The sequence below is a fragment of the Xenopus tropicalis genome, chromosome 2, assembly GCF_000004195.4.
Source record: "Xenopus tropicalis strain Nigerian chromosome 2, UCB_Xtro_10.0, whole genome shotgun sequence".
Classification (NCBI taxonomy): Eukaryota; Metazoa; Chordata; class Amphibia; order Anura; family Pipidae; genus Xenopus; species Xenopus tropicalis.
In genome coordinates, this window is record NC_030678.2 from 31,685,853 (window position 1) to 31,701,902 (window position 16,050).

The 16,050-nt window shown below is 43.4% G+C and overlaps 2 protein-coding genes across 8 annotated transcripts in view; one reads left to right on the forward strand and one right to left on the reverse strand.

Moving 5' to 3' along the window:
• The window catches only part of LOC101730502, a 40,269-nt gene extending 36,187 nt beyond the window's left edge, over positions 1-4,082 (forward strand). The window contains exon 10 of the mRNA XM_031896663.1: positions 2,781-4,082. Within this exon, the coding sequence (XP_031752523.1) occupies positions 2,781-2,798 (18 nt within the window). The 3' untranslated portion in view covers positions 2,799-4,082. The remainder of the gene's footprint in view (positions 1-2,780) is intronic.
• Positions 1-16,050, reverse strand: part of abr (ABR, RhoGEF and GTPase activating protein) — a 215,730-nt gene that overhangs the window by 5,346 nt on the left and 194,334 nt on the right. For all 7 annotated transcript variants that reach the window (XM_012957245.3, XM_012957246.3, XM_012957248.3 and 4 more), the window contains 5 exons: positions 7,577-7,636; positions 5,726-5,835; positions 5,411-5,550; positions 4,687-4,821; positions 4,077-4,182 (listed from right to left, as the gene is read on the reverse strand). In XM_012957245.3, coding sequence (XP_012812699.1) covers positions 4,077-4,182; positions 4,687-4,821; positions 5,411-5,550; positions 5,726-5,835; positions 7,577-7,636 — 551 coding nt within the window. The remainder of the gene's footprint in view (positions 1-4,076; positions 4,183-4,686; positions 4,822-5,410; positions 5,551-5,725; positions 5,836-7,576; positions 7,637-16,050) is intronic.

A 16,050-nucleotide genomic window follows, 5' to 3' on the forward strand; every position in this document is an offset into this window, starting at 1 on the left:
GCACTCACACAGACAGGCACCAACGGAGAATGCAAGCGCACTCACACAGACAGGCACCAACGGAGAATGCAAGCGCACTCACACAGACAGGCACCAACGGAGAATGCAAGCGCACTCACACAGACAGGCACCAACGGAGAATGCAAGCGCACTCACACAGCACCACGGAGAATGCAAGCGCACTCACACAGGCCAACGGAGAATGCAAGCGCACTCACACAGACAGGCACCAAAGGAGAATGCAAGCGCACTCACACAGACAGGCACCAACGGAGAATGCAAGCGCACTCACACAGACAGGCACCAACGGAGAATGCAAGCGCACTCACACAGACAGGCACCAAAGGAGAATGCAAGCGCACTCACACAGACAGGCACCAACGGAGAATGCAAGCGCACTCACACAGACAGGCACCAACGGAGAATGCAAGCGCACTCACACAGACAGGCACCAACGGAGAATGCAAGCGCACTCACACAGACAGGCACCAACGGAGAATGCAAGCGCACTCACACAGACAGGCACCAACGGAGAATGCAAGCGCACTCACACAGACAGGCACCAACGGAGAATGCAAGCGCACTCACACAGACAGGCACCAACGGAGAATGCAAGCGCACTCACACAGACAGGCACCAACGGAGAATGCAAGCGCACTCACACAGACAGGCACCAACGGAGAATGCAAGCGCACTCACACAGACAGGCACCAACGGAGAATGCAAGCGCACTCACACAGACAGGCACCAACGGAGAATGCAAGCGCACTCACACAGACAGGCACCAACGGAGAATGCAAGCGCACTCACACAGACAGGCACCAACGGAGAATGCAAGCGCACTCACACAGACAGGCACCAAAGGAGAATGCAAGCGCACTCACACAGACAGGCACCAACGGAGAATGCAAGCGCACTCACACAGACAGGCACCAACGGAGAATGCAAGCGCACTCACACAGACAGGCACCAACGGAGAATGCAAGCGCACTCACACAGACAGGCACCAAAGGGGAATGCAAGCGCACTCACACAGACAGGCACCAATGGAGAATGCAAGCGCACTCACACAGACAGGCACCAACAGAGAATGCAAGCGCACTCACACAGACAGGCACCAAAGGGGAATGCAAGCGCACTCACACAGACAGGCACCAAAGGGGAATGCAAGCGCACTCACACAGACAGGCACCAATGGAGAATGCAAGCGCACTCACACAGACAGGCACCAACAGAGAATGCAAGCGCACTCACACAGACAGGCACCAAAGGGGAATGCAAGCACACTCACACAGACAGGCACCAACGGAGAATGCAAGCGCACTCACACAGACAGGCACCAACGGAGAATGCAAGCGCACTCACACAGACAGGCACCAACGGAGAATGCAAGCGCACTCACACAGACAGGCACCAACGGAGAATGCAAGCGCACTCACACAGACAGGCACCAACGGAGAATGCAAGCGCACTCACACAGACAGGCACCAACGGAGAATGCAAGCGCACTCACACAGACAGGCACCAACGGAGAATGCAAGCGCACTCACACAGACAGGCACCAACGGAGAATGCAAGCGCACTCACACAGACAGGCACCAACGGAGAATGCAAGCGCACTCACACAGACAGGCACCAACGGAGAATGCAAGCGCACTCACACAGACAGGCACCAACGGAGAATGCAAGCGCACTCACACAGACAGGCACCAACGGAGAATGCAAGCGCACTCACACAGACAGGCACCAACGGAGAATGCAAGCGCACTCACACAGACAGGCACCAACGGAGAATGCAAGCGCACTCACACAGACAGGCACCAACGGAGAATGCAAGCGCACTAGCAGGAAAAAGCCAGCTGCACAGTCCTCTGAGCTCTTATGTACGTAGCACGTCCATCCGCATAGACAATTAGTAGCTTAATTACACAGGTATAATTAGTAACAGCAATTTAAATAGCATTATAACCTTTAGCTTCAGCCTACAGGGGGTGGCACTGGGACATGCTACAGTGTTGGATTGGGTGGCATGAATATGTCATTACCAAGTGGTTGCCAAATTGTAGGGCCAGCCCACCTGGGAGGATTGAAGAGGTGGCAGTGGGTGTCAGCCTGAAGGACAGGTAGGGTGATATTTAGGTAGAATACCTATTTGCTTTGCTGGATATACCTAAAAGCCGAGCCTGAAGTTCAGCTAGAGTGAGATATGGCAGAAAACATATTTGCTCTCCTAGATATTCAAGCTATGGCTGAATGGCTGCTCTACCACTGTTCCCTATATCATTTATGAGCTAAGGGGACTCAGACCATGGGTTGGCCATCTAAGGGCAGCTTAAACTGAAAAGACCAACAACCACCGCCTAAACTTGCTGGTATAAAGCTGCAGGAATAAGAATGGAGAAAGTAGCAGCATGTAACTTATTAGTTGCTAATGCCACATGGGGCAGATTCTCAGCTGGCAGATAAGAGCAGGCCAAGAATCCGCCCCTACGCACAAGATTGGTTGTACCTGTACCCAAAGCTTATCTGATACTAACCTCATATATCTCATATTGTACAAGACTGTATAGCCTTTAATAAGTGTTTGCTTTGCCTCACAGCTATCCAGCACCGATATATCTGCTGGGACAATGTTTTGTGCACCAGTTTATTTGCTAGTTATTTGCTGTGGAAGGGAGAAATTAGGAAAACAAGTTTGATTTGTGGTTTCAGACTGAGCAATCCTGCTGTTTCGAGCATAGAAACGCACTTTTAGATCTAACTTGTTGCTTGTTTTTCAGCTTCCACTTTGCCTCTGAGATTGTTCTCTCATCACTCAGCTATGTAGAACACTCGCTTCTGCCAGGGTCTTGGCTTCCACTCGCGCTGGCTGCAAATGTGCAGGTTGGAGAACACGTCAGTGAGTTTTGCAAATGTTTGTTTCTTAAATATGATCAGCATCTCCCATAAACAGCACAGTCTTTACTCGAGGCTACTCAGTGAGCCATCTGGAGATATCGCCTTAGCTTCTGTGGATCAGCATAGCTGATATTCTCTGGTCTCGAGGGTCTGGAGCAGGAGATTAAGTGCCAAACAGGGGGATTGCCAAATCATGAGAACTGCCCTTTGTCTGGTCAGTGACCCTGTGTGCCGATGAACCCTGCAGATCTCCTCTGGTGCACAAGATTGTTGGTGATGGTTCCCTTGCTGAGGCTGATTGCTCTCGGCAGGCAGTCTGAGCCAACAGGCCCAGCTTATTCCCTGGTAGCGCATCAGCTGAAGGGTTATCACCAGCCAACATAGGTCTCTCACAAAACCCACAGTCCATACAGAGCTCTCTTAATGGTTTGTGGGCACCAAGAAGCTGGGGTGATGGGCAGGATAGTAAAGGTGGACACTAAGTAAAATGAAATACTCAGAGATACTAAAGCTAGTGGACCAGGGATGAGTTTTGAAATATAGATATATAGTAGGGATCATCCCAATAAGGATTGGGTCATGGCATCCAGTGCAAAGGTTGAGCCACAAATGCTTGCAACTGAGACATATACATAAATGCAAAGCCAATTTTTCTACTTGTATGAAGTAGGCTTACTTATTGGTTCACTTCACATCAGTTATTTCCATATGTAAACTTTAAATAAATGCAAAACCTTCATGTGTTCCCATACACTTCCAGAAGATACGTCTGGTTATATCTGCAGTTACACATGGCACACACAACACTTACTCTCAGCACTGCTCAAATCATGACTTTCAGGCTATGTGGTAATACACTGCCCCCCAACAATGAATGTGGAAACCCCAATAACGAATAGGTTCCGAGCTAGAGAAAACAAGTAATGGACCCTATAATGTTATCAGACCCTATAATGTTGGGATTAATCAGGGAGCCATACTAAAAACCATGATTGGGTCTTGCAGGGTATGGGCAGGGATTCTGTGCAGGTAATAGAATATAAGTTTGTTTAATACTTTATCCTGTTATATATTAAAAGGGGGTAAAAGGACAAACTGGGAGACACTTCAGACAGGGAACATTTTAATTGTGTGACATTAACTAAAAATATCAGAAATACAAGGAAATCCCTCATTACCTTTTCAAGTGCTGAAGCAGGAAGAGGAAGGTCATGAGATTGGGGTCGGGGAGAGAGCGCAGAAGGTGCATCATACAGTTCTCCTTGGCCGCAGGGTCGGACAGAGCTGTAACCACGGAAACACAGAGGATGAGAAGGTGGAGGCATCTTTATTGTTGTGGATAGCTGCTACAGGCCACTCGCTCTTCTACAAACTCACTTCACTGTAAGAACCTGTTTCCTGAAAACCAGAAGTGTTCCAACCCCCAAGTAATTCTAAGAATAAATCTGTTCAATTGCATTATGTGAAAAAAAAAAACCTATTCCCTACAGGTCTCAACATAAACATACCCACAAATACATGGTTCTACTAATTACATGAAATAAATGATTTCCCTTAGCTGCCCGTTCCCATAAGCAAATAGAGGATGCTTAAGGCAATGGCGTATGGTAGGAACATGCCAGGTATTGTCCCAAGTCACTTATTTCATGGTTTCATTAAAATTTCTGCATTTATCACCTAAAAAGTATGAAGTCTACATTGAGGAGATGGTTGCACGAGTGTGTGCCCCGAGCATTCTGTAGCGCACTCACAAGTGGCAGCCATGCGCAGACACATGTACAGACATACCTATCCCTTCCATGAAAGCAAGGTACAGCCTGTCTGTAAGGAGAGGCTCTGGCAGCTCCCGGAAGTACAGTTTTAATGTTCCAGCAATCGCATTAATGTCCATGTCGCTCAGCATCATCAGGATGTCTTTGCTGTCTAATTAAAAAGTGAGGGACAAAAACAGGGATTTTGTACAGAATGACAGAAGAGCCAACGTGAGGGCATCTGATCTGAAGTAGCACATAACTGACAGTAACGCAACTAGGACCATCCAATCAATCTACCATAATTCTGTTGTGCAAATATTACAGGATGCAATAATAATGGCTTTTATTGCCCAAAAGAGTACATCTGGTCTGGTCTACCTAGTCCTAGAGCTATGCATGCCTGACTTTTTCATACTGAGCCCCCTTTCAGGTTCAAATTTTTTCAGCCACTCTTGGCTCATAACAAGGTTAAATATATACCAAAACATTTATTTTTCAGCCATAAAACTTAGTATCATGAATATTTATGGTACAAAATTAGAGTTTAGCCAAGTCTCACCCTAAGAGTAAGGGCCCACAGAGCAGTTCAGTCAATAGAGATTTATCGCGGGTGACTGAACCCCTCCGTGGGTCCTTACCCTAAACACCCAGCATCTTTGGCTTGGAGGTATAAGGATTAGGTGTAGACTAATACAACCTTGAAAAAAGACAGATCTTTCTTGCCTCAATTGTTGTTTCAAATCACCAGCCCCACTTACTTGCATCAAACGAAGCTTTCAGCGCTTGAATGTCAGTGGCCACTCCAGAAATTCTGTAAATACCGACCTCCTCAATTCCTCGTTTTTCCACCTCTTCTATACACTGACGTACTATATATGGCACCTTGGAGCGCTCTCGCCTGCCGGAGACAGAGGTTTGGCTCATTAGACAGTGACTAATAAGCATGAGTGGGAAGTAAGGGGACACAGAATGAGCTGAGGAGTGTGACAGTGACACTAATTGGTACAAGGCTCACATCTAGGATTTAATGAGCGCACTACATACCAGAGAGTCCCACAGAAGCTTATACTTACTTTGTTACAACACTAATTTTAACCCCAAATACGCCGGTCTGTTTCTTGGAAGGGGTCCTTTTCAAGCTCATGTCCCGACTGCTAAATTTCATGGAAAACTCCACTTTAATCTGGTATGGACGTCAAAAGACAGAATTAAGATATGAGAGATCCATGAAGTCAACTTCATGCAATGAAAATGGCTTAAATATTCATGTAACAAAAATATATATTTTAAATAGGATGAGATATTAAACCTAAACAACACCTATTAATGATTCCTATACCAAATGTGATATGGGAGGATGTGCGCTACACGTGGTTTGGTCCAGAAATCCAATAAAGAGATACTGGGCTTACCAGGGGATCTTTAAATGTATGGCCAGCTAAAGCTCACCCACAGCCAGAATAGGGTCCCTTTAACAAGCTCCCTTTCTTATAAGCATGAGAGTGAATATTTATCCTGAGAAACACATCTGCCGATAAGGATTCTTTATTCTCTAGAATTTCAGATGGGTTTAGCCCTTTTTAATCCTTGAATTTTTTGTGCTCTCCCCTTTGCTTTGAGGTATCTCCAAATTTAATCTAACGAATGTGATGGATCTCTCTTCAGTGTCCTGAAATTATCTGCTGGAAGATAAATGTCTCCGCTAAGCCAGAGGGTGAAGTCATTTATTTATGCAGGAAAGAGGAGATATGGGAGGGAATAGTGGAGCGTTTCTGTATTCTGTAACCTGCAGAGAAACCAGGGGCAGTTTTAGGCTACAGAGATGTAACCTGTGTGTGTTTCAGCAATGTACCTCATGCCTAAATTGGTGTCCCCAGAGGCGCTGAAATAATCACTTCTACCGTCTTCAGAGTCTGGCACAATGTGTTCCTACAGCAGCACGTGTATTTATTGGCCCATGTGGTTAAAGGGGTGGTTCACCTTTAAATTAGCCTTAGTATTGATGTAGACAGGGAGACAATTTGCAGTTGCTCCTTTTTTTTTGTTCAGCAGGATCTCTAGTTTGGAACTGTAGTTACCTTGTTGCTAGGGTCCAGTTTACCCTAGCAACCAGGCAGTGAATGAGAGAGGGGAAGATAAACACGAGAGGGCCTGCAGTAACAATATAGCCTCAGAGAGGAATGATTATTTGAGTGCCAGGGTCAGTGACCCCCAACAATCAGATATCACTGCATGAGGCACTGACAGAAAGAAAAGGGGCATTTTGGCCACTTTTGCCTCCCATCCATGTCACTAAAAATGCCTCATGTGCCACAGACCATAAGTGACACAACTTTAAATAAGTCAGATGGCACAAGTGACATCACTAAAAACAACATTTATATCCAGTGGGGTCAGTAAGAACAGTTCATATAGATAGCAATTTACAAGTTAGTTGTGGTTCCACGAATATCCTGTAAAATATATCCTTATAATCAGTGCTTAGTGAGGTAAACTGAGACGCATGACTCATGACTTTGAGTGTTATAAACAAATATAGAAGTCACTTTATAGTTCCATGACCTCTATAGATGCACTTGGCCTTCAACCTTACGTTCTTATATGGCCAGGAAACTCCTTGATGAATTATAATGTCCTTATATTTTACAGTAGGGGGTGCATTATTCCCTACAGAAACTTCCAGACATGCCAGCATCTAACAGTATTATTCTGATGGCATCATAACAGCATTGATGTACTGAAGCATAGTAAATGAGTGTAATATTACTAACAATGCAATTAGCCCAGCAGGGTGTTATACTACAACTCCCACACCCTCCTACAGCTGTTACTGGTATGCTGGAAGTTGTAGTCCCACATTTTGAGGGCCATGGTTTGCCCATATGCTTTCTAGCACATAATAGGTCAATAGGGACGTTACTTACCCCATTCATCTCAATGACATCATCGTGCCAGTTCTTGCTTTGTACGACCTGAGGATCCAACTACAAACAGAGAGACATAATGCATTAACACTGGTATTTAACGCATAGTGAATGCTCCTATATAATATATATAACTACTTGCTAGGCAGATGTATACACATGTATAAAGAGAACACAAGGGTTTGTTGGTATTTTTGGTGTTTGTTAGACTCCATACAAAGAGTATTCCTGACAAATGATCATCATGTTATAATGATGTAGTTATATGCCAGCCTCCCTATAATGCCTGTGTATAACAAAAACTCAGTGTAGAGAGGGGAGCACAGTAACTTAATGTTTCTAAATACGACCTTTTATTTGGGGATTTTACAGAACGACCCAGCAGCAATGTGTATTTTAGCTACAATTTCCCCTTAGTCCCGTTTGCCCTACTTATGTCCGTTGGTGTAGAACACAGTACAGCGAGCTGCAGTGCTTGCCATAGATACATCCCTGAAGGCAAGCCTAAAATATACTATTCCAAGTGCCCATAGGTAGCGCCCGTCTGTATCCCACCAGCCTTTTCCTCCTACCTAGCAGCAAGCGCGAGAGACTTTCTCAGGAATAAAAGCTAATTATATCCTTTTGGGTTTGGAATAAACATGGCTCTGCTTTCAGAGTTTTCCATTGCAATAATGCCTACCAAACATGTCCTTATCTATTTATAACCCCTGGGAACGACACACACTCATTTCCTGTGTAATTTGATTTTCTACATTTTCACAAAATCTACTAAAATACAGTGAAAGAAACCAATAAAGATTTCATGTGAATATTGACTTAATTGGGCACCTCCTGATTCTGTTAGTATATGTTTGATGTGCACACCCTTTGGTATACTACAAGGCACTGGGATTCAAAACAGGCCTATAAAGTACACAGAGGCCCAAACAGCCCAATTAATAGTTACTGACTATGTAGGGTCTCAATCAGAAATCTTGGGGCCCAGTTCAAGTTATTTGTCTGGGCCCCCCATTTTGGCTATGTTGCTTGTATGCTCTGCACAAGAGATCAGCTGGCAATTAAGTGGGATTTGCTGGGACAAAAGGTTGAACTTGAAACTGAAAAAGCCAGGATGTAACTATAGAGGGACTGGATCCTGAAACTGCTGGAGGCCCTGTGAAACCTGCACTGATAAGCAGCTGCAATACATTGAGAATGTCTTGTTTCCAAAGATTAGGGGCCCAATGATCTCACTATGGGGCCCAATAACCATTTCACTGCTGTACAAGCATATCATTTTGTAAATAGAATCCAAAATAAACAGCTGATTTTACTCTATAATAAACAGCTCATATAACTAGTTCCAATAATAAATGTGCTAGTAAGTCAGTTTATTCACTGGGAGTTGGTTGAGTTCCCTCTAGGCGGCCCTGTGTAGCTCACACAATTTTGTGCTACTTAGCCAGGCCCATCTCAGTCAAATTTGACTGAGACAACAGTCTCCCCCCCAGGCAGCCCTGTATCTATGGCATCTACAGCAGCCCCTCTGCATTAGCCAGAACCTACAGACTGCCGGTGTGCATGGAGGAGCAGAACATGGTGGGGATAGGCACACAGGGCGATCCCTATTGGGTAAAGCACAATGTGTCACTGCTTGTGTTCTAGCAGTATCCTCCAAAGCTATCTTTCTCTTGATGTTGTTCTCAGACTTATAAACCACAGATAATCTTTAGAGAACTTTGATGCTCAGTCTGGGAACAGAAAAATGTTGTACTTGTAAACATACACTGATGGGTTATCACAGAGAGGGCTCAGTGTGTGGCTGTATGAGAAAAGATCTACCATCAGATAACCACACGCATCTGAACACATCTGTACATGGATCTAACCGGATTTTGGTTTAACTATATGTGAATAAAGGCAGATTTGCAAAGGTATCTATAAAAAACCTTATTTAGGAGCAGGACCAAAAAAACAAACAACCTTCTTCTAAAATATATTCAGGATGCCCTCATTCTCTATAGTCAACACACTAGAACATATAGAGTGTTATCCCTTAAAACATTTCACCCTCATCACTCTTAGCTGTTAAACTCATTAGAGAGAATTGGTCCTATAGCTCCCCGCTGCCGTCATCTCTTTGTGTTTCTCCTGATGTGACAGCTCTGCACCAAGTGCTGACAGAACTTCCCATCCACACAGTCACCAATACACTCATGCAATTCCTTAGGGCTCAGTTAAAGGGAAACTTATTCTCACAAACTATGTAGGTCACTATATAATTATATTGCATACTATTTTTTAGCCACCTGGGATCATACAATTCACGGTGCACAGAAACACGTTAGGTCACATCGGCCAATTAATGGACGAAGTTCTGTCTTTTACACTCTTGTTCCCGTTACAGTCAGAGCTGCATTATTTCCTGTCACGTGATCTCTGAGGGAGCGCACAGACCATAACAAAATGGTGGTTAAAAGTAACACTAAAAATTTTTAACTAAAAAATCTATTCTACCCTGCCCCAATAATTGCCCTATCCTACAAACCATTTATTATTTTGAATGCTTTAGTACAAAATACCTGTTATAAGTTGGCTTCCGGTCATTTGAAGAAAGGCGATATGGCGATGCAGGGGAAGTATCAGGGGAAGCATCCACTATGCGGCGATCAGCCTTCCTTCTGTATAGGAAGGAGTCAGGCTAGGATCGATCAATCGATCGCAGCATAGTGGACGCTTCAGAATAGATTTTTTAGTTAACAATTTTTAGTGTTACTTTTCCTTTAAAGAGAAAAGATGGAAATGGGCAATATTTACTGATATATAAATTCCAGTTCCCCAAGATTTTATAATAGGCCACTTAATATGATGGTTAATACTGTTGGTTAAGTATTCATTCTGAGGGTATAGTTTTCCTTTATTGCAACCCCTTACAAAGCAGACCTACCTTTCTCGAGACCTACCTTTCTCTAGCTTTCTCTGAAGGCTACTGCCCCTTCTATGCCCCATCATTATATTGCTCTCACACTTTCCAAAAATAAAATGTAAAATAAGATCAACCTGCAACAGGCTTTGCACTCTGTGTCTTATAATGTAAGTCCCACGTCTAAATCCACCACAAATCCTTAAATTCCTTTATGCATTATTATAATAGCCTTTCACCCCCAAAGAGCCTAAGGTTGGCAGGCCACAGGGCATTTTATAGCTCAGCTATAAAACAGCGGTGATGCTTGTATCCTCCTACCCAAGCAGAACCTAAAATGAAGACCTCAAAAATGGACATAAAAGTGTTATTGAACAGATACTAATATGCATCAGAGTAAAGATGGCAGCCCAACCCAATGAGCTAAGTCACTGAACCCGGAGCAAGTTCTGTTAGCTAAGGGGAGCCAACAAGTATGTTATGGATTTTCATAAATCCAGCTAGGATCACATTGGCTCACTGATGCAGTGCTCACCCCAACGGCCTGTATTCCCATTGCTGTGTTCCAATCGGCTGATATTGGGAAAAGACCCTGCCAAACAAAGCGATCTTTCAGTGTATGGCCAGTTTAAGACTATAATAGGTATGGGAGCTGTGTAAGTCTAATAAAAAAAAAAGAAAATTTTACTATAAAATCAGTAGGATTGTTTTGCTACCAAAAAGGATTAATTCGATCTAAGTTGGGATCAAGTTCAAGGCACATTTTTATTATTACAGAAAAAAGGGAAATCAGTTTTCAAAAATTTGTATTATTTGCTTATAATGGAGTCTATGGGAGATGACCCTCCTGTAATCCAGAGCTTTCTGGATATTGAGTTGTTGGATAACAGATCCCATACCTGTACTGGTAAAAGCACTTACCTGTTCTAATATATGTGCAAAATCAAATGTGGAATTTTTATGTGCACCTGATGCAGGTCACTATGAATCAATATGTACAACCACATAGATCTACATACACCTTTAGAGAGTGCTCTCCCCCATCTGTCTGTGGCTTACTAATTAGGAGTTCATTTTACAGAGGGCTTATCTGTGCTTTTGTAAACTGATAATCTACCTTCTTCCCCTCTCATAATTTCTTGCAAGAACCAGGAAGCTGGCCGATAAAAGCAGTTTTAGTTTCTCTGGCAGCGCTGATTTGCTCAGGGAACAACAAAACATAGATATTATGTAAGTAAAAGTCAAAATCACTGAACTTATACTGAGCAAGGTGCATACTGCAACAATGAAATAGCGGAAAGCTACCTGCGAAACATGATGGCCCCATATCTATTCCTGCTAAAGTTCTTCCATCCATACATTTTCTACCTTCCCTATGTATTGGTCTACTGGAAATATAGGAGGTGGTTGAATCATTATTTGCCTTTTTTTGCCAAGACTTTTATGAAGTCTTACTGGCAGATGTAAGATGGCCGTACAGAGGAAACCTAGCTACAGGCAAGCCAGTTTGGGCTCATCTAATCTAAGTACAAATGTTTCACTTGGATCCCTGCTGATGTAAACCAAATGCATATTCTGTATTTTGGCCAGCTTCTAAAGTACATTAGTTCAGAGGTTCAAAGGTGCAGCCTGTGCAGGTGCCCAGTGTGTTAGTGGCCAATGTGGGACATCTGCGGGTGTGTGCTGGCCATACACTCCCATCTCCATGCATCTATATCTGGGATATCCAACCTGGGGCCCTCCTAGTATCCTTCAGCTTCTACTTTCAAAGCAGCACTTAACAGTGATTAGGGGGCTTAAGGTTGGACATTCTTGATCAAAAGCATTTGGACGAGAGATCTATATTCATCTGTAAATTAAAACAATGAGAGGAAGGCCGGCACAGCCCTTACTGTTCTACATTGTACCTTATATTTCACTATGGTTTTCATTACAGGAAGGCTGGGTTTGCCCCAGTACCCAAGAGGAATGCAATAGAGAGCTTGTTTTTTGCTTTCTTGATGTAGAAGGTAATTAGATTAAAGGCACTGTCATATTTACTCTGCTATCAAACAAAATTCAAAAGTCTGACTAGTCCTCTGAAGTTATGTGATGAAAATGTCCAGCATCCAATTATCCACTCGAATTTCATCTGCATTCTCCTGGGCCTGTCCTGTGGGAGCGAATGGCTAGGATTCCGCACACAGGGAGACTTCAAAGGGATGCTTACAAGATATTGAATTGGGAATTTTTGCTGCACAACTAACAAGCTCCAGTAAGTGCAATTCAGCTGCAATTCAGATAGCTGTGAGTCAGCAGCTACTCATCTGTAACGCTGGGCTGGCACTCACTCCCCTTACCTTGACACTATGCAGCACAAAGGGACCATTCACATTCTGGGGGTAAGGGTGGGGGCAAGTATCAACAAATAAATGGCCAAAGCATGATAGCAGACTCATCAATGCATTTATATCTAAGGGCAGTGGGACAGCACTGGGGTTCAGCTAAACACCCCACCTTTGTAGCTATATTATAGGCAAAGCTTTAGCTGGGATCTCAGGATTTATTCTCTTGCTATAATATATAGTACATCTGCATGGGTTGGGGGTGCAAGTAGGTTCCCATAACTTTGGAAGCGAATCATATTCCTTTTTAGTCAAATTTTCAGCTACTGCTGACTACAGCTCTCAGAATGCCTTTGTGAACACTGGGAGGGTTAAGTGAGATAGCTGCTGGACCATGGGGCGGGGAGGAGAAAAGCATTGAGGTTTGTATTTTGATTTTTGGGACAAACAGAACAGTGTATGGATACTATGCCTTCTGCACATTCACTTGTAGAGAAAGCTTGCCCACCTGTCCTTGCAAGTAGACTGCCAGCCCCTGCAGAGCTAAACTGCCGGCCCTTGCAGAGCTAACCTGCTTATTCCTACGGAACTAACCTGCTGATCCCTACAGATGCAGCCTGCTGATGCCTACAAAACTAGACTGCTGATCCCTACAGAGCTGGCCTGCTGAGGCTTATTGATATAGTCTGCTGAGGCTTGCCAAGCATAGAGAACATTACAGGCAGACAAAACTGCCCAGGGATCTTCTCTACTCTTATTTTTCAATTTTGCCTCTTAAGGTCCCCATACACGGGTCGATTATAGCTGCCGATATTGGTCCCTTAGAGCGTGTGTATGGGCACTACAGACGGGCCTGCCCAACCTATATCTGGCCTGAAATTGGGCAGATAACGATCTGGCAGGTTAAAAAATCTAGTCGAATCAGTTGATGCAGTCCCCAAACCGACTTTGCCTATACCCGTCATTATAATTCGATCATTTGGCCCCAGGGATTGAACTAGCCTGGATTCTCCCGATATTGCCCACCCGTAGATGGGGGATATTGGGAGAAGATCAAGCAAGCGGATCTAAAGGTGTATGGGGACCTTTAGCATTGAGGGTTCTTCTTGGATAAGGAAGGCAAAGTCCAAGTGAGATAAACCAATGTTTCCCAACAGACTCATGCTCAAATAGATATTTAAATGATTATACAGGCATGGGTGCTGTTATCCAGAATGCTCAGGGCCAGGGGTTTTATGGATAAGGGAGCTTTCCGTAATTTGGATCTCCATGCCTTAGTCTACTTAAAAATCATTTAAACATTAATTAAACCTAATAGGATTGTTTTACTTCCAATAATGAGTATTTATAGCTTAGTTAGGATGAAGTATAAGGTATTGTTTTAAATGAGTTTAAAAAATTAGAATTATTTGCTTGTAATGGAGTCTATGGAAGACGGCCTTCCTGTAATTAAGAACTTTCTGGACAACAGGTTTCCATATAACAGATCCCATACCTGTACTCATGGTTACAGAGTCTAACGTTCTACATGTATCTGCTATTTCTTCAACACAACAAGATGTTGCAGATGAACACCTCTAAAACACACTGTACGCTGATTTTCAAGTTACTTAGCATGGGATCAGTTACATCCAACATAAATACCGAAGCTAAACAGGAAACTTGTGCCCCTCTGCATGTTTCTAATTATCACGAGCATTGTCGGTGTGGGACACAGCCCCAGTAAACTGATCCCAGGTGCTACGTGACACAATATATTGCTTTAAGTAACAAAATCAGGCATAAGAAAGTCTCGTTGAGGCCTTGGCATATACATTTATATCTTTAATAAGTCACATGGCCCGGAGGTTTTAAACCTTGCCCCTGACTTTGGGAAGTGTCTGTAAGATTAAAGAGAATCTATGAATCGCCTATATGTAAGCATTCTGTCCTTCCTGCTAGAATGTATAAAAACTCGGGCCCAGAGCATGCCGACAGACTTTGTGGGGCCACCCAAAGCTTCCAGTATCTCAGTATAAATATACTCAGGCCAGTGTTGGGGATATGCACAGAGGAACCACAAACATCCCAAAAGGCATTTAAAAACACAGATATAAGGGCTCATGTTCCACATAAATAGCATTAGTGTATAATAGACATGGCTATATAAAAACATACTTGGCCCATATTCTTGGCTGAATGTTAGCTGCAAAGTTTGTATGAAACACTGACTTTTCTTAAGGGATGCACCGAATCCAGGATTTGGTTCGGGATTCAAATCCAAGCCTCTGGCCAAACCGAATCCTGAAAATCACGTGACTTTTTGTCACAAAAACTTGGACAAGTTCCTAAACCTATTTAGCATATACTAAGACTTGGTTTGGTATTCGGCCAAATCCTTTATGAAGGGTTCGACCGAATCTAAAAAAGTGGATTTGGTGCATCCCTATTTAAAATAACAGAAGAAAAGGGACACAAAGCTTACTCAGTTACTCTCAGTGTATAAACTGTTAAATAGAAACAAAAAGAAATCATTCAAAATAAAACTGAACTGGAAGTAGGCAAGCAAAAGATCAAATATATTTACTCGGGCCTGACTGACCAGGTGACCAAGCAAGTCTCTTGCCCCAGCAGCACTATCATCCCATCAGCCAGACTGAGACATCATTTTCTGTTTATACAAAAGAACCTTTTGACTCATAGGGCCCTGAGACATTCCCAGACAGGCCTGTAGGCATCATGGCCTCATCATGTTCAGCCAGCTAAGGAACCATTCTATCAGCACATCTCAAGCCATCAGTGGAGCTACAAGTACAGACAAATAAATTTTACAATTTCATTTTCTCTTTTGTTTTTTTTCTGAAGGAAAGACGAGGATCCTGGCATCAATAAAAATCACTATTACTTAACAGACATAGAGAGAATAGCTAAGAAAAAAGACCATCCGCCATGGTAATTGTTAGCCTTTCATTTCTGACTTTAGATCTGCATGAGAGGCAAGGTATAGCATAAAGATGCTGGTATAAGTGCTGGCACTGGTATAAGTTACCAGCACAAAAACCTTGTGGGCCCTGGCACTCATGAGCCCTGCTGACTCACTGGGCAGACTGAGGGCCACCAAAATACCATGGAGGACCACATCTACCCTTATGGGACTCCAGCAGGACAGCTCAGTTGTACAATAATAAATCAGCCTATCCATTAGCTAGGGGGCAATAAATTACATTTTTTTAAATTGAATTCACCTTCATTTTGGACCCAAAGGC